The following is an 18,862-nucleotide window of genomic DNA, read 5'->3' on the forward strand; positions in this document are numbered from 1 at the left end:
GAAGTTAACTTACTTGCTCAGGTCACTAAGTGACAGGGCAGGGGTCTGAACCCAGGCAATCTGTTTCAGAGTCCAGGATGCTATTTTCCTATCAAGTTCTGCCTTCTTTCTTCCCAGCACCACCCATGCAGCAGACACTACTGGTTGCCTCTCTAAATCCATCTCATGTCCCTTCTTACTTGCTGGAAGAAACCCAACTTATTTGGATGTATACTCTTCTCCTTCCTGTGTGCTCAGGGAAGGGCCCCTCCCCAGCACCAGCCCTAGGGGTGAATCTTGATTAGTTTAAACCAATCTTGCTAATTCCCTTCCTTTTGCCAGGGATTGGTTTAGGCCCTAGGCATGTGACAACCGAGACAGGAGTGCAAGTTTGCTGGGAGAGTTTTTGGGAAAAATTTCCTTGTGCTGTTCCAAGTTGTAGAGCTTGCTGTGGTAGCCAACTGGGTTCTAGAAGGGGACCAACCTGAGGACAAAAGCCAACATGCTGGGGATGGCAGAATAGGTGGAAACAACATGGGTCTTCCATGAATTGCTGGGTTCAGGCTGTTATGTGAGATAACAGATATTCTTACCTTTTATGCTAGTTTCGATTTTCTGATTTTTGCAGCTGAAAACTACCTGATACAGACCAGCTCCAATCCCTGCCATGCCCTGATGGCTCCCAGGACACCCTAACCCATGCTGACCCTCACTTCTTCAGTGTTCTAACACATCTGCTCCATTTGCCTTACCTTGAGATGTCCTTTGACTTCTCTCGATATTCTCTTGGCTTTTAACCTGTAATATCCTGTTCTGCTAACTAAATTATAAACTCCCTGAAGGGAGAGAGCATGTCTTACATTTCTTTATATCCTTCATGGTGTCTGTCATTAAATGTGGAGCCCCAGTAGAGTTTAAAAACATTCATTGGCTAAACATCTTTGCCACATTCCAAGAGATTATTTGCTGTCCTGAAGTGGGTAAATGAACATGTATCAACAGAGTAAAACAGGAGTCAATAGGTTGCAGCTGGAGGCCTGAGTGAATGTCAGGCATCTCCATTGTAGCTTAGATTCCACGATGGATTACACCAGCTCCGGCTGCCTCCTGTGCCCGGCTCTGGGTTGGCTGCTGGGCAGACAGAGACAAATCCACCGCTTGCCAGGAGCCATGAAATTTTCATGTTTAGCAACTATACTGTGTTATTAATTCTCACAACAGCCCTTTGGGGTAGAAGCCTCAGCACTAATTTATAGATGGTAGATTTGCCCTGATCAAGAAGCCAGTATGGAGCAGAACTGGGGTTGGAGCCCAGGTTTTCCAGTTAATGAATCGAATTTATAGGGCTTCCTATGTTCTGTCTTTCATTTTTCCTACTAAGCAAGTGGTCACTTTTTATCCATTGGCTCAGGAGAGGGATGTAGCAGAGGATAATACAGAAATAGTTCTGAAAGCCTAAGCTCTAGCAGCAAGTCTCAGGAAGAGACTAAATGTCTTGGCCTTAAATGGGGTGAGTAGACCCTGCTCCCTAAGTCAGAAAGTGCTTCCCCTGGTGGGGGAGAGGAGTGAGATACATCTGCAGGTGGCTAGAGGGAAGGGATCTGCATCTTGCTTCCCACTAATGTGGGCAGCAAGACCTGCCTGTTACGTACTGTCAGAGCAAACAGGACCAGAGGCAGCATTTAAGATTCCTGTGCTCTGAACATGGCACAGAAGCAGCAGAGAGCTGTGAGCCAGAGACCACCTTCGGACTAAAACAGCCTTGTGGGCCGAAGACGGGACTAGACGGACCTTCCTGATAGCTTGGCTTATCTTGAGACTGTCTTCTTGAAGTACAAATACTTGGTTCCCTGAAGGTCACTCCCAGTAGAACCTCATTTCCCCTTTAGATTAGAGAACACCATGTTTCTTTCACCTACCTTTATTATATTATAGATTTAGCTGTACTCTGTACTGTAAATTAATTCAAAAGACAGTAAGGCTCCAATCTAGCTGGGATTCTAATCTGCTCAAGAGCTTTCTAGAGAACTTTAGACCACATTAGAACTAAATCAATACAAACATCTACAAGCATCTGTACTAAAAGCTTTATTTAGTTCTCAAAACTTTGTAAAGTAGGCACTCGGGTTATCCTCATTTCATAGAGGACAATACTGGCTCAAAGAGGATAAGTAACTTGTTCATTGTCACACAGCCAGGATTCAAACCCAGGCATTCTGGCTGTAGAGGTAGCATCTCTAACCATGTTATTAGCATTTGGTTTGGCACCATAGGCAAGGGGCCATCTCAATACTGAGGAGGTTCTAGCAGGCCCTGGGCCTGTGAAGTTGACCCCCTATAATGTGAGCACCACATGCAAGATGTAACTAGAGTATAAAAAGACAGTTCCTGTCCCAAAGAGCTCAACTGAATTAGAGAGGTAAGGCATGTACATGTACCTGTCCAAGGCAACTGATGATACAATGCAGGCAGGTGTTATGGGGCTGCCCCACTGGCCTACACCACTGGTCCACAAGCTAGGTAGGGTTCTGGATGTGCCTGCTTGGGCGAGTTCTGAGCAAGTGGCTTCCTTATCTGTTCAGTGACAGGGTAGTTGATCAGGAAGGTCTCTCCCAGCAATGCTAGTTAACGTCTGTCTGCTCTGCCTAGCTCCTATTTCTGTCTGCCTGATCCCCTAGATTCACTGGGACTCGTTGACTTACTGTACCACACATGTACTCACCCTTAGCTGTCTCATTTCCTGGAATGAGCCAGTCTCACTGAAACTTCATGTGTCATCCTTGTCAATATTTTTATCACTTTATTCTAGCATTACCAGATTTATTTTTCAATTTTATTTTAAAATGCAAAAGCAAATGTATGTTCGTCTTTTCATTCACAGATTTTAATGGGTATTTGTTTTTATGAAAGCCATCCTTAATTTGTTAATTGCAGGACTGAAGCAATTAAATAAAACGCATCACATGACCAGGCCAGGAAGATTAAACTACTTTGAAACTGCAGCATACACTGACTCACGTAACTGTTTCGAATGAATGTGAGGCTGAATTATACACACACGGAAAATAAAGTACACATTTTGATGGAATAATCATACCTGTGAAAATAACATTTAATTTTGAAAAGAGTAAACAGTACAATGAAGTGTATCGTGATGTAAGGTCAGCAGTCGATTACAAGAGAAGGTTAAAGAAACATACACAAAGTGACACACTAGAAATGAAAGTGAGATTATGATTCCAGGCATATCTACAGCCTAGGATAGATTGTTCCCCCCTCACCAAGACACTAATACAGCTAGTTTTTGAACTTGTGGCCGCTATTTTCCAACATTTTAATTCACTACTTATTTTTTTAACTCACTACGTATTTATTAATTCACCACTAATTTCTAGGACTATATAAAATTAATAGACATACAGTCCTTTGTTCACAAGGGGTTTGAGAACTAGCAGTGTGACTGGACAACCACTGCTCCCCATGGAGAAACCAATTTGAATTTAGTGGACAACACTGCTAGGCAGCTGAAAGTCTGACACAGGAGCCTCTAAAGAGCAAGACTACTGGAAGTAGTATGTTTTGATGGGAAAAAAGTATGTTTATAGACATTTAGCCTGAGTTCATCATTGTTTGTTCCTTTCTTAATCATACAATGTCAGTTTGTGGAAACTCAAGTTTTTATACGAAAGCCATAAAATGTATTTTGTTTTGAAAAAAGTCAAGTTTTATGTAATTTAATCCCTTGTTCACAGACATAGGAAGTTGTAACAGTAGGAAGATGATAATTTTAGAAAGCGTACCTTGAATAGAAACATTATAAAACATTTGAACATGTATGAATTTTTAGCATACTAAAAATAGAAGTTTAGATATATTATCTTCAATAATTTAAAACTGTTTTCACGCTCTCATTTTAATTCCAAATTAATCTTGCTTTTATATTTGGATGATAAAGTCTCCCAAATTTCCCACTATAAAAACACCTAACACATATTAGGCTTTTTGTTTTCTTAATGTAGAGAAGGGAAAAGATGACAAAACCATAGCCCATAATTTCTTAGCCTAGATTATCCCATAGACATAAAAAAAAGTGATCAGAATGTTCAAAATGCTCAGAGATGCACAAATTGAAAAGTAAAAGCCTTTATTCGTTCCCTTCTCCACCCTACTCTCCTCAAAGGCAACCACTTTTTCCCCTCAGCTTTTTTTTTTTTTTTTAAACATAAGCTGAAATGTCTGGAATTCAACTTTCAAAGCCTAACTCAGGTTCTGCCATCTTTACGGGCTCATGCCAGATTGGAAGATTGGGCACCAATCTTCTTGGCACCAATGCCAAGGCATCCCTGCCATCTACAGAAATTGTCTGACTTCACCTCTGCATTAGTTCCAGGACTCCTCTTTTCGCAGGGTCTGTCACGTGGATTATCCCTCTGGGACTAATGAGCCTTGGAAGCAGGGAGGACAACTGTTACAAACAGTGCTTTATCTTTGAGCAACTGTGCCAATGCTTCTTTAAGATAAATTCTTAGGAAAAATTTCTCAGCTGAAGGAAATGAATATTTAAATTAAATAAACATTGCCAAATCACCTCCTAATAGTGTGCCAATTTGCACTCCCACTAATAACATGAGTACTTCTTTCCCCTCACCCTCACAAACACAATTTTCAACCATTTACTATCTGAATGATGAAAATGTCAGGTTTATTTTGCATTTTATTTAATTAGGAATGAGAGTGAACAACTCACATGCTGGCCACCAAAATGTTTTTAGTGGATTGTTCATGCCCTTTGTCTATTTCTACTGGTTTTCAATTTTTTAAGAGAATTCTTTGTACCTTAGGTAAAATAGTGCTTTGACAGTGCTCTAGGCACTGGGGTTAAAACAAGAAACAAAGTAAATCCCCGCCCTTAAGGAGCTTAAATTCTAGTAGTGGGATACAGGGGAGAAGAACAATATATATATATATATATATGCTATGGAAAAAATAGGTGATAGGTGCTATGGAAAAAATAAAGCAGGGTAAAGAGGGATAGAAAGTAACAGCAGAACATCAGTGTGTGTATGGGATGCTATTTTGTACAGAATAGCCAGAGAAGGCCTCTGATAAGGTGGAGACCTGAGAAGACATCTGAAGGGGAGTAGGGGAGTAATCCGTGTGAAGTTATGGGAAAGAACATTCCAGGCAGAAGAAACAAAGCGAGACGTTCATAAAGAGGGAAACTAGTTGGCATGTTTAAGGACCAGGAAGGAGGCAGGCAGGCTACAGTGGAGTGAGAAAGGAAAAGAGGAATCAGGCAAGAGGTGAGGGAATAGCAGGGTTAGACCTGGTAGGGTCTTGCAGGCTGTGAGAAGTCTTCCGATTTTGTGCTGTGTGAGATGGGAAGCCATTGGAGGGTTCTGATTTGACTGGAGGTGGGTAGGGGAAGCAGAGAGACTAGTTATGAGACCTTGAGATAATGCAAGTGAAAAATGATGCAAACATGTGGCAAGTAATTTTTCTTAGTTTGCATTTAGGGTTTTTCTTGGGGGGGGAGGGGAGAGACAGGTGACTTTGTTAGGTTTTATTTTTTTATCTATTATAGTAATAAATAGCAATCTTCCTGGATAAATCTTGGTGTTATGTCACAGACAAAAAATTACAAAGTCATCTACTATTTTATATTTTCAGTTTTTTGCATTAACATTTTTGATCTAAAGTTTTTTTGCAGGTAAGCTGTGAAACAGGAAAGACCACTACATATGGCTGTGCAATTTACTTACAAGGGTACCAGGTTGAGAGGGTAAGTGGGGACTGAAATCCAGTGAAGCTATGGTGCACAGGGAGGTACTGAATCCGCTAGAGGAAGGGGCCTTTTTCTAATTTGTACAAAGGTGCTGTATGAACTAGTGGTGGCGCTGGTGAGAGTTCAAACTCTAATCCATTATTTCAATACCAGTTTTCTGAAATGCCACCTTTACCCTATTAAATATTCATAGGTTCTTGTGTCTTTGGTGGAAACAAGAACCTCATTAAGGTCGAAGTTTGCCATATTAAAAAATTTTTTAAAAACGCATCTTCCTCACTAGGGAAATCTTACTTTTATGAGCCAGACTGGAAGTGAATTTGGTATAAGAGTTGGTGCAGCTGGAGGAAGAATTCCTCTTTTCCAAATGCAACAGACAAGAAGCATTTCTTTGCTGTCTTTGCTTAAAGATTTTAGCCTGAACACAAGAGTCATTTCAAAGTGCTTTGTGCTAACCCTCTGAAAGGCTTTCTTATCTACCTTGAGATAATAGCCCAACTAATAGTCTAAAGTCCTAATGAAAAAGGAAATCTTTTTATCTCCAGATTCAGGTTTGGCATCAGTTAGAGCACTCTGACTTGGGTGGAAGGTTTCTTGTACAGCTGTCACAGGGGGATGAAGGTTCTAACAGTGGTAGAAGATTAGTGGATGTACACTTTGTGAATGGTGAGGCACTATATATTCCATGGTCTCTTTTCAAACAAAAGTGAAGATTCTGTCTTTTCAGCTATGTTCTTTTTCTCAGGTCTATCATTAGGCTATTTCTACCTTAGTGAGACAAGAAATAAGAACCATTTGAAGCTTCAGCCAACAAATAGAGGCTTCCGCTTCCTTCTCCCAAGACAAACAACATAAAATATAAGGAAAACGGAAATGTGCCTGCTTTGTGGTTTTATGCTCAGGCAAAGAGAAAACAAAGTCATCATAGGTCCTAACTGGTCAGGTATTATTTTCTCCCCTCTACAAAGAAAGGTCAGGATTGGAGGGGATGGGGAAAGGAGGAAGAGGTAGCAAAATAGTTGCAAGTTCTCTAATAAATTAGCTTCCTCAGATTTTCCTCCCTCTCCTCAGAGTGGACTTTCAGAATCAAAGCTTTATCTATAAAGCAGTGGTTTGTCAGTCTTGCCGTCAAGGTTGCTGAAAAATTCACTAGATGGTAGCTAAGCCTATGTTGAGAAAGAATCTAAATTTACCATCCAGCCTCAAATGACTTTATGTGTCAAAGAGGTGGATTGAGAAATGAGGAGAGCAGAGGGGTAGATGGGTTCGATTACATAAAAGATACAGATTTATAATTTCATATCCTTAGTTGTACGAGAAACAAACATGAAAATGTTTGAAAAATCATATTTTGGTTAAGAGCAAAAAATTTCTAAGTTGCTTATCCTTCAGAGCCAAGTCATGTTTCAGTGCTTCAACTATATATGCTTAAATATTTTTAGCTGAGATATACTTAGAATCTTCTGCTTTCCAGCAATCTTAGAGCAGTAACAGTGACAACTAGAGTGAAAAAAAAAATCAGGCAACAGCATAGAGGCACATTTGGTAATTTTGATATTTTGATATGAAATAGTTAATTTTCATTGCCCTTTTCTACTAATTTCCTTCCCTATACCCAAGACCTGGTGTAATTCATGCTTCTGTTTAGCAGTCTAATACTTCATTTAGACCTATTCTCTCCCAAATGATTCCATGCTTCAAAGTCATCTTTTTATTCTAAAATTCTGCCTCTTCAAATCTTCCAAACAACAAAATCTCCTTCTATTCCTTCATTAACTGTGCCCCCACCAAGTCATTTTGCATGTAACAGAATGGTAATTATTCCATTTCTGAAAGGTTGCTAAAGCCCATTCAAAACCTTTTCTTTTCTAACTTGCACAGCCCTAATCAAGAGACCAAGTAGCAGCAGCACTGCTAGATTATACAAGTAGACCAAGGGGCTTGGTGGATAAAAAATGAAAACATTAAATATAATAAAAACAAATAATTTTGCCCCTTGAAATTTAAGAAAATTTGGCCTTGTGGAAACCATTTTACCTGCTTTTCAATCTAGACCATTTAGTGGAAGGTCAGGAACACCTAAAGGAATGGTTGGCTATTCTGTCTCGTTACAATCCTATCATAACAGTTCCAAGTCTAGAATATATACATTTCCATGGTAAAGTAGCTCCTGTCTGCAAAATCAGGCCTTTATTACCTTAGTCAGCAAAAAGTAGATGAGATGTTAGAAGCACAAATTTAACAAATACTATTTTATTATTTACAAAATACCTAGTGATCATAAGGGTACAGGTCACAAATTACAAACAGGAAAAGCACAGGGAAAAGTTGAGACAAATGCATTAAATGACAACAAAGTACCCATTAATATGGAATCCATTTAGAATAAAACAGTTCTTTGTTAAAGTTAGACAAGGCCAAGAGGAGGTACCTTGTTGAGTAGAAAATGCCAGTTACCTAGAAATATACTTCTACCAAAAAGCAGAAAAGTGTTAGTAGTGTACCTTAATTAAATCATAGCATATACAGGTCCAGTGTTCCACAGTACCACCATTAGTTTTAGGCAGGAATCTGCGAGAGACTTGACTGCCTATCTTGCTGTAAGTGGAAAGCCCCAGGACTGATTAACTTCCCTACCTTCCATAAAGCTTTGTTCAGGTGACTTTGGAATGTGGTGTCAAACACCCCATTCATTTCTGCTGCAAGTTCCCTCAGAACAGACACTGTGGACTCATCACTGGCATTCAGAATCCGCACAAAGAATTTATTCCACAGTTCACCACCTTTTAGCCTAAAAATATATAAAACCATTTTCATCAAGATTAGGCATATAGGAGTTAGAATTCTTTCTGTGTTTAACTCAGTGGTACATTTATGCACCAACATGATTTAAGGTAATACCTAACTCTAGGGTTAGAGATCATTCAAGTAGTGTCCTTTGAAAACCCAAGGTGAAACTACAAAAAAAAAAAAAAAAAAAAAAAGAAGAAGAAGAAAGACTACCATAGTGGGAAAAGCCATAATATAATGCACATAGAGGGAAAGAAAATCTTTCATCTGAATCTATAAATTTCCTCCATGTACTAAGATGCAGCATTTCTCTTCTACAAATAGAAGAAAGACAAATTTTGACTCCTCTCTTCTGACTTTCCTAAAGTCTAGGTCATTAGAAAGACTACAGCTTCCTCTCTCCCCTCGCCCAGTGGTTTATTATCTTCACAACCTTCTCAGAATCCTAAGCTCAAGTGAAGAAACAACTGCTTAAGTCTATGATGTTCGCACCTTTTTTTTTTTTTTTAAAGATCAGAGAAGCTTCTATTATTGTATAAGGCAAGGCTGTTAGGCAACCCCACCTGACTCCACTTGCTTCTGTTTGTGTAAGACCCACCTAGGACCATAACCAACTGGAGATAACCTGAATCTATCCTATATGCCTTACATTATATTTCAAACCTATTTTGAAAGTACATGTTAGAGACAAATAAGACTGGCCAAATTCTGAATTAAATAAAGAAAAAAATACAATTCAATTGTTGGGAGGGGAAAATGGAGGTGAAGGGGTGTTAAATTTTCAACACTGATTTTTCTTTTAACCAAAGAACGTATCAGTAAGTGATAGATTGGTAAGCTTATTCTGCGAAGTTAATAGCTATGATAAGGTAAGGGAGAACATGGGATATTTAATAAGTATTATGAGCAGGCTTGAGGGAGTACCAATGTTCTGAGACCAAGCAGCTGTTATTAAGAGAGCATTTACTTCCTCACCAAGGAGATTCAGTTCTCTGCTTTGGTTTCACCCATTCATTAAATAAATAATAGCCTAAAATTAGTATGTAATTTAGAAATTTAACTTTCTTCAAGAGATGCTTATTAACTTTTGAAAAAAGCTATTAAAAAGGGCCATAAGACTAACACCAACTGGTTAGAAAATTATTCTCATAAAATGTTTCTATTAAGCCTTCTAAATTGAGAGGCTTCCATACTCTAGTCACGGTTTATATGTCTATGATACATCTAGGTCCAGAATGATGTCCTGAAGTCCAAATAGCTTGATTCCCATTTTTAATTAACAATTCCTTTGTCCTGCACAAGGTGCTCCACTGATACTCTAATGAAAACTGGTTAAAATTAATGAAATCATGGCATTTGGACTAAGAAATCAAGGCTGTCAAAGCAGAGAGAGCACCCAAGATAAAGAGAACATTATTTGGACAGGCAAAGACCCTGAAATCACCAATACTTACTCAGAAATATTTTGGCTAAGTCTCCAGAGGGACCCATCCCAGAAGACCTGCAGGTGTTCCTTGAACAATAGTAAATGTGCTAAATCTGCTATACCAAACAGATCTACCTGAAATCACAAAAAGCACCATCAGCTAAAATCATTCTCTGCTACTATCATGGCAATTTATTTATGTAGGAAGTTGACAGGTATCATAGTGCTTAGCTAAGTTTATTTTATGATGTACATTTTAGTATACTGTTCCTTATCCTTACAGTAAAGAGAGAAACTCCCCAAAGAAGTGATCAGTAGAGCCAACTCTAGGAATTATCCTAGAAGAAAAGATGACAAATATATCTGGACTGTCAAATTCAAATTTGTACACCTACTAAATTTGCATGGCCTCTAGCTGTGATCTAAATGTGTTCTAAATGACTAGTTCAGGGCTATGTACATATTCAATCAGCAAAATGCCATATATCCAGAGCTGAGTCAGAAGGGATTTCTGAATATAATGCCACCATATAAAACACTTTATATTTGTCCTAATGTCTTTTTTATATACATTATTTCATTTAATCCTCCTAAGAATTCTGATGTAAACAGAGCTGATTATTATCTTTATTTTACAGAGAAGATCACAGAAAATGATTTACAAAAGACAACACAGGTAAGTGGTAGAAATGGCCCTGACACTTGAGTTACTGAGTTAGTCATGTGTCTGCACGTGTATGTGTAAATTCTTCAGTGTTGTGACAGAAAAATGGTACATTTTACTTGAGTTGGTGATATTTGAAAACTAGGTCATCTGTTCCAGGAGAGACAATATCAGTAAACACTAGCTTTCATGGCTTATTTAAGTAAGAAAGAGATTAAGAAACCCTCTCCATATTTGCTCAAGCTTGTTTTACACTTACCTGGTAGGGAGAAGAACAGTTAGCCAGGATCTTTTGTCCTTCCAGGATCTGTACAGTCCGAAAGCCGCTGAGGTTAAAAACATCTAGCTGTGCCCTAAGGTCAACACTGTAGGAAAAGTCCACTATCTTCAAAGCTTGATTGTTCTTATTACAATCATAGGGATCGTGGATTCTAAGCCCAGATGTAAGAGAAGGAGATAATAAAAATAGGCCATGAAAGAAGCTGCATAGCTGGTCTTAAAAAAAAAAAAAAAAAAAAAGAAAGAAAGAAAAAAAAAGGTACTGCAGGTGTGCCTTAGCTATGCCAATAGCTCCCTCCAGTGGTTAGTTATGAAAATGCACCTGTAAGAGCAGTGGCAGTATCCACCCAACTGCGGAATGTTAAGCTGAGTTTAGTGACCCAAGCTATATCTAAGCCACAGTGCATGGCCACCACAGAACATTTATCAAGTTTCCATATTATATAAACTAAATACTGGAAGTAGACTTCAGGCCTCTGTCTTGCACTGTACATATTAACATGTATAACAGCAATGATTTATACACTGACAAGAATTATGATGGAGGAAATTAAGCTTTGATAGATGTCACAGTCTTTCTTGTTTACTATTAGATTAGGCTTTCCGAGTGTCATTCAGATCCCTCCTTCCCAGAGTTTAACTGAAAACAACATAAGGCTGTTTTGTGGTAAAGTGATACCTTTACAAAATACTGTAAACCATCCTGTTTATATTAAATTAATACCATACTCTGTCTTCCTCTTATATGTAATTCCAATCCTGTTTCCTTACAAAAAAAAAAAAAGAGAAAAGAACTTTATAGCACTAATTCACTATTGATTTTCCTCAGGCTTATCTATTCCACGTAATAAAGCTATTCTCCAAAGAGATATAGGAACTATTTATGTGAGGAAAAAATGGATTATTTTTGTGTTCCTTCTGTTTCTCTGCTTTCTCAGTTGGTTTTTTCAAATCCCTGATTGATATCAGTGGCAGGTCTTATATTCCTAAATACAGGCTTTGATTAATCCTATCACATATACCTCCAGAGCACAGAATGATCTATTTTACTTTAAAATTTATGATTCCTTACTACAACTTGTTTTTGGCCATCATAAAACTATAATTCCCAAATATTTTCAAAACTTGGGAGAGGTAGGAAAAATGTTTCTGAGAATAATAAAAAGAAGCAGGAAGGTCTCCTAGCTCTCTAATCATCCATTCACTGTTACCCTGGGCAAGACATTCCACTTTTCTGGATCTCATTTTACACACACACACACAATGTAGAAACTGCATTAAATGATTTCAAAAGGCTCTTTCACACAGACATAGAGAATAGACTTGAGGACATGGGGAGGAGGAAGGGTAAGCTGGGATGAAGTGAGAGAGTAACATTGACATATATACACTACCAAATGTAAAATGTAAAATAGATAGGTAGTGGGAAGCAGCCGCATAGCACAGGGAGATCAGCTCGCAGCTTTGCGACCACCTAGAGTGGTGGGATAAGGAGGGTGGGAGGGAGATGCAAGAGGGAGGGGATATGGAGATATATGAATACATGTAGCTGATTCACTTTGTTATACAGCAGAAACTAACACAACATTGTAAAGCAATTATACTCCAATAGAGATGCTAAAAAAAAAAAAGGCTCTTTCAATTCCTTGTGAATCTATATGAAATTTCCTATCAAATTTGAAAAGTTGTGACAAAGTAAAAGGCAATGTCTCTTCAACACTATGTGTTTTCCTGGAGTCCTCTAGTGACTGAGAGAAGGATATTTGAATACACAGCATACAAATGCCTAATCCCAAAAAGGCTTAGAAAATCTCTTTGCTTACAATTTCCATGAAAAGTCCTGAGAACTCTAGCACTATCCTCTGAAATTTCAGTGCTGTGAAATAGAACGAAAATAAAAACTATACCAGGGGTTCTCACATTTGGAAACATATGGGGAGATATTTGGTGATCACAATGGCTGGGGGATTGTAACTTGTGTTTGGGCGAGAGGTAGTTACGGGGAAATAGATATAAAACATCCTGACATGCTTGGACCAGACCTGCACAAAGAATTATCTCATCCAAAGTACCTGTGGTGCCCTGGATGAGAAATGCTGCTGTATTATGCCTGGGGAAGCCTTTAGGACTCTGCCATCTCAGGAAAGAAGGTAGGATGCTCTAGTTTTTTTGGTTATAATTGCAGAAATACATTGAAGGTTCTTTTAATTTCCATGCCAACTATGATTTAGAGTCTAATTCAGTTTCTTCTTACAGAATAAGTAGTCAGGAGAAATGTAAAGAATGATTCCAGCTTTTAGTGTACACCAATGACCTCAGAGAGAAAGTTAACTGCTTACCCAAGTCACAGGCTTGGGGCAGACAAAGCGTCTTTAAACCAGACTGCTTCACTCAAATACCATGAGATCAATGCCCATTATTAGACGGGTGTGTTGGTCCTCTAGTCCTTTCCATAAAACAAAAATTGTTGAGCATCTTTGCCTTGTTTATGCCTCAATGTTGTCTGTATTTTCTCAGTTCTTAGTATTTGGGCTTCATTTCTTATTTCCTGCTCTGTGCTCACCCCTTGAACCTGATGGCTAAACTGGATTTAATTTGAACACTAAGCCCCTTTTCTCAGCATGGTTTGCATTTGTACTCTGGTTTTACCTACTTCTCTTGGCAATTACCTCAATTTGGTGTGACTTAAGCTTTGGTCTTTGAAACTGAGCAGCGCCTCAGTTTTGTTAGCATCCTTGCTAGCTCTGCACTGGCCCCACACAAAGAAAGACTAGACAATCTACTTCACATTTCCCCAAATATTCACATTTTACATCTCTTCTTGACAGGAATCATCACGATAGAGTTGTTAATTCTTTTTTTCTGAATTTTTTCCTCAACGTGTTTTTTTGTTTGAATTCTTTTAAACTATTCCCAGTGACTATTGACTTTTTAGGTAGCAAATATTCTCTTAATGTACTGTGTTCATTAATATGGCATTTATCAAAAGGCAAAAGAGAATGGCAACTATCCATGTTTTACGACAAAGCTGATAGAATTATAAGAGAATGAAAAGGACCAACCTGTTTCTAAGAATCAGACTCCTTGGACTCAAGTCACCATGGACTATTTCTGCTTTGTGTAGTTTCTCCATCATTGTCAAGAGGTTATAAATAATCAACACTGTCATTTCATGGGTAATAAATTCACTGTATTGAAGAAGATCCTGGAAATAGAAGGATAGAAAACTATTTCTTAATTTGGGGTGACTTATACTCAATACCTTGCTTACCGCTGCCCTGTACTCTTCCTTGTTGTTCTCTATTAGAATGTCGGCTCCTTTGTAGGTTGGGTTTTTGTCCCATTTTTAATAATGCTGCTCTCCAGTTAGATTGTTTATAAGGATTTAATGAAATAATGGATGAAAAGCATCAAGGGTGAGCCTGGCCCATAATAGGTGCTCTATAAATGGTAGTTTTAAAATACCATCATTCCAACCATTTTGGAGAATTTGTATTATCATCAAAATTGCAGCAAAACCATCACTATGTTGTACACCTGAAACTAATATAACATTGTCTATCAACTATACTTCAATTTAAAAAGAGAGGTGACAAATAAAAACCTCAGAAACACTAAACTAAAAAAAGGCAGTAAAACTTTCTTAAGAACATTCCAAAGAATAAAATGATATATTGTGGGGAGTTCCCTGGTGGCCTAGTGGTTAGGATTCTGGGCTTTCACTGCCAAGGGCCTGGGTTCAATCCCTGGTTGGGGTACTGAGATCCCGCAAGCCGTGTGGTGTGGCCAAAAAAGATATAATGTGTTTGGGTTCCAAAAATGATCCAGGGGGAAAGTATAGATAAGACAAGAGTGGCAAAAATAGACCTCTGGTTTCCATTCCTCACATAAGGAGCTTGGAAGTTACCACTGTCCTAACATGTAAAAAGCTGAGCCAACTGAAAAATCAACAACCTTTTAGGATCTGTAAGCATAGGGGGGCCCCACATTTTTGTGAACTTTACCTCTAGGAGCCAGACCAGGTTCTCACAGTAAATATCACAGAAAAATTCCCCTAGTGCTTCCAGCAGCGGGAAGGGAAAAAAGAACCATTTGAAATAGGCCACAGCACTCTGTTCTTTTTAACAAGGCCTGCCTTCAGGGGAAACTAGTTAACCAGAGCCTAACCTGCTGGGGCATTATCAGAGCCTACCTGACCTGGGGAAGGGAAATAAACAATTCCAGCCCACTCCAGCCATCTTGTCCTACCTAAGCCGGGTGGTGGGGGGTATGGGGGTAGGAAACTGAGAAACTTGTGAAGTTCACAGTCCAAAGGCATAGGCTCGCTGCAAAAGACGATGAATCATAGCACTGTACAACACCTTCCCTCCCCTCACACCTTATGATCATATTACTGAAGGCCTATTTACAGTAGTTCCTTTTACCCAGTACATCATGCCTGGCTATCAAGAAAAAATTACAAGGCATACCAAAAAGCAAAAAATGCAATTTGAACAAGCATCAAAACCAGATATGGCAGCGATGTTGGAATTATCAGACCAGGAATTTAAAACAAAAGTGGACATGAGCTGGTGATTGATGGTCACAGTTAGATGACCAGGTCATTACACAATTCTGTCTACTTTCATATGTTTGAAAATTGACATAATAAAAAGTTAAAGGAGGTTCTTGGTCAAAATAACTTGGAAAAAGAAAACAATGCTTTTAACTCATAATTTAATTGGTCTATTTCTAGAAGATTAACAAGAATTCTGTACTAAATTCCTTTGCTAAATGGAGCACAAATCTCTCTACTTGAGGACTTTAAATGATATGTTTTCCTATTATTGCAAACCTGAAGGGTGAAGCAGTTTATATATTGGTGCCAAACAATACAGCCATCTTGGTATTGATAACAGATACACAAATTATCACACTCCTCATTCAAACGTTCCTTTAATTTGAAGTTGATATAAAAGTCCCATGGGACAGGTTGAGAAGATACCTGTAAGAAAATATATTTTAAAAATAAGAGTCATTAGAATCTATGGTTATCATTGGCAGAATGAAAACATTCCCTCCAGCCCTTCCTATATCCCAACAGAAATAACAGTAACGGGATATTTTAAAAGGTAGAAATCTATAATAAAGGATGGAGCAGCAGGAAATTCTGAAAGCTGGAAAGAGAATAGTAAGAGGTAACAATCCACTTAACAGACCCAAGAAAGCTGATTCTAGCAATGGAGAAAGCTGAAAGCAACCATATTTATACTACAAGACCATCTCCCTATAATATAAAACTGGTGGTACTAATTACCTATAGAAGTAAGGGTGAAGGTGGAGCTAAAACAGGAGTGGTTGAACTCCGTAAAGAGAACATCAGTCCCCAGATTCCCCTCCTGCTCCTGTAGCCCAGCCTAGCAACTGCCTCTCTCTCATTCTTGAAGACCAGAAGTTTATTTCTAGAGAATATAAAACAGAAGGGCTCTGGACTAGAGGACACCACGCATTGAGGGTGGGAATACCATATGGAGAAGAGGAAAAAGTTTATTATATGTCAAATGTTAACATGCATCTTCCTGCCCCTCTACTCTCCAGACTAACTTCCCCATGCAGCTTTCAGGAGGCTAGCAGCCAGGATTACATGTTCTAGGCAGAAAACCAGAAGTTTTCTCTGAGGAATCTGCTAAGCTCAAAAGACCCAAAGATCGAGGATTTTCCAACAAAATGACCAAGTGAGATCACTGTACAGCGAAGCCTACAGCTGTCAAGGTCCCACCATATAACAGAGCTTTCAAACTGGCTTTCTAGCAACCCACACTTAAATATGAAGAGACAGCCAAAGACTTGAAGAAAGCCTCTAATATGAAAGACAGAGATCAAAACAGACAAAAGGAGGGCTTCCCTGTTGGCGCAGTGGTTGAGAGTCTGCCTGCTGATGCAGGGGACACGGGTTCGTGCCCCGGTCCGGGAAGATCCCACATGCCGCGGAGCGGCTGGGCCCATGAGCCATGGCCGCTGAGCCTGCGCGTCCGGAGCCTGTGCTCCGCAACGGGAGAGGCCACAACAGTGAGAGGCCCGCGTACCGCAAAAAACAAACAAACAAAAAAAACAAACAAACAGACAAAAGGAAACAGATGATGCAGGGAGAAAAAAAAATTAAAGTATCATTAATATACTCAGAGATAAGGAATATTTCATCTTTGAAATGAAGAACAGAATGCTACAAAGAAAGAACTCTTAAATACATGATAAAAGAAATGAAAAACCCAGTAAAAAGACTGGAAATAAAGTTGACAAAACATTCAGAAAGTAAAGCAAAAAGACAGAGAAAATAGGAGAAAAAAAGATAAGGTTTTTAAAGAATCTGTCCAGGAGACCCCAAATCCTAATAAAAGGAATTCTAGAATAAGAGAACAGAAAAGACTGGGGGGAAGAAATAATTTTTTTCTTTGAAGATAATTTCTCAGAACTGAAGGAGTCTCCAGATTGAAATGGCCATCAAGTGCCTAGCATATGGGTGAAAATACACTTTTACCAAAGCATGTAATTGTGAAATTTCAGAATGCTGGGGACAAACATAAGATCCTACAAGGATCCAGAGAGAGGGGAAAAAAAAAAATCACACAGAGAATGGCAAAAGATTTTAAAAGTAAGGTTAGAAGCCAAAAGCTAATGGAGCTTATCTTCAAAATTCTAAAGAAAAAAAGTTTTGAACCTAGAATTCTAATATCCAGCCAACCTACCAATCAAATAAAGATGTGGAATAAGAAACTTTTTGACATGCAAGGTTTCAAAATATTTACATCCTATGCATCCTTTCTCAGGAAGCTACTAAAATATGAGGACTTAAACCAAGAAAGAAGAAGAAAATGGGATCCAATGTAACTAGGCATTCAATATAAAAAAGAGGTCATGTGAATCCCTGGGATATTGGTGAATGGAAATTTCAAGGTAATATAGTGTGTGTGTGTGTGTACACGTGTCAAGCCTAGAATGTAACTTGTCCAGACTGGAGTGAGCCAGAAAATTTCAGATGTCCTCAAAAAGATAAAAATTGATGTAACACCTGACATGTTTGGACACATTGAGAGATTTACACAATACCCTCTCATTTCTGATATCTCATCTTGGCATATAATGGTGAGTGATTTCTTTATGTATCACTGACTTTCCTATAAGGAAGCTTATAGGCTATGAAAAGGATCTTATAGTACCATGGGGTCACAGTTACTACTTCAACCAACATTATTTACAAAGAAATTGAAATGACAGAGAATCAGTCCCACCTTTATTATGGTTAACTCTGCAGAGTTTCTTGGCGTCACCCAGAATAATTTGTAGTCTTCACATATCAGGTATTGTTGTTTAATGCAATAATCCTCATTATCTGTTGAGAAGGTTTGATTCCATTTCAAAATCACTGTGAATATGTATAGCCCCCCTAGCTTTTACTTCCTGGCTTAAGGGCTAAAGGCACTCACTTTATATTTGCCAGTTAGTAGCATCTAGAATACTTTTCAAAATCATTTGTTAAAAACTGAAAGAGGGGATAAAAAAATTGAAAGAGGGGAAGACAGAATTCCTATTGTTACTGGGACATGAACTTATCAATGTGTCAACTTCTATAATGTTGTTTCTTACATTCTAGAAATATTGATTGTACTTAAGCATCAAATTCAAGTACAAATAATCACTTATTTGTATACTGTCATACACAAAAGGACATGCATTCAATGATACTTACCTAATTCAATTTCCTTCTCTATTTCCAAATTAGGCATTGGTCTATCTTCTACAATAAACTCTGTAGAGGTACTCAGCTCTGGTAGGGATTTTAGTAGTTGTCTGCGATACTGTGAACACCAGGGTGACTGAGTAGGGCTGTCTGGGGGGAAAAAATGTTGAAAAAAAATTATCCCAAAGCTTAAAATGGGTATTATAACAGAGGAGGGGGGGA

General features: G+C 38.5%; 1 protein-coding gene across 1 annotated transcript in view; it reads right to left on the reverse strand.

Moving 5' to 3' along the window:
- Positions 1 to 8,011: 8,011 nt before the first annotated feature.
- BUB1B (BUB1 mitotic checkpoint serine/threonine kinase B) overlaps positions 8,012 to 18,862 on the reverse strand; it is a 56,751-nt gene continuing 45,900 nt past the window's right edge. The window contains exons 17-23 of the mRNA XM_079699864.1: positions 18,650 to 18,790; positions 18,192 to 18,292; positions 15,758 to 15,907; positions 13,986 to 14,128; positions 10,904 to 11,075; positions 10,009 to 10,115; positions 8,012 to 8,555 (exon numbers count right to left, since the gene is read on the reverse strand). Of these exons, the coding sequence (XP_079555990.1) occupies positions 8,324 to 8,555; positions 10,009 to 10,115; positions 10,904 to 11,075; positions 13,986 to 14,128; positions 15,758 to 15,907; positions 18,192 to 18,292; positions 18,650 to 18,790 (1,046 nt within the window). The 3' untranslated portion in view covers positions 8,012 to 8,323. The remainder of the gene's footprint in view (positions 8,556 to 10,008; positions 10,116 to 10,903; positions 11,076 to 13,985; positions 14,129 to 15,757; positions 15,908 to 18,191; positions 18,293 to 18,649; positions 18,791 to 18,862) is intronic.

The sequence above is a fragment of the Hyperoodon ampullatus genome, assembly GCF_949752795.1.
Source record: "Hyperoodon ampullatus genome assembly, chromosome: 3".
Lineage (NCBI taxonomy): Eukaryota > Metazoa > Chordata > Mammalia > Artiodactyla > Ziphiidae > Hyperoodon > Hyperoodon ampullatus.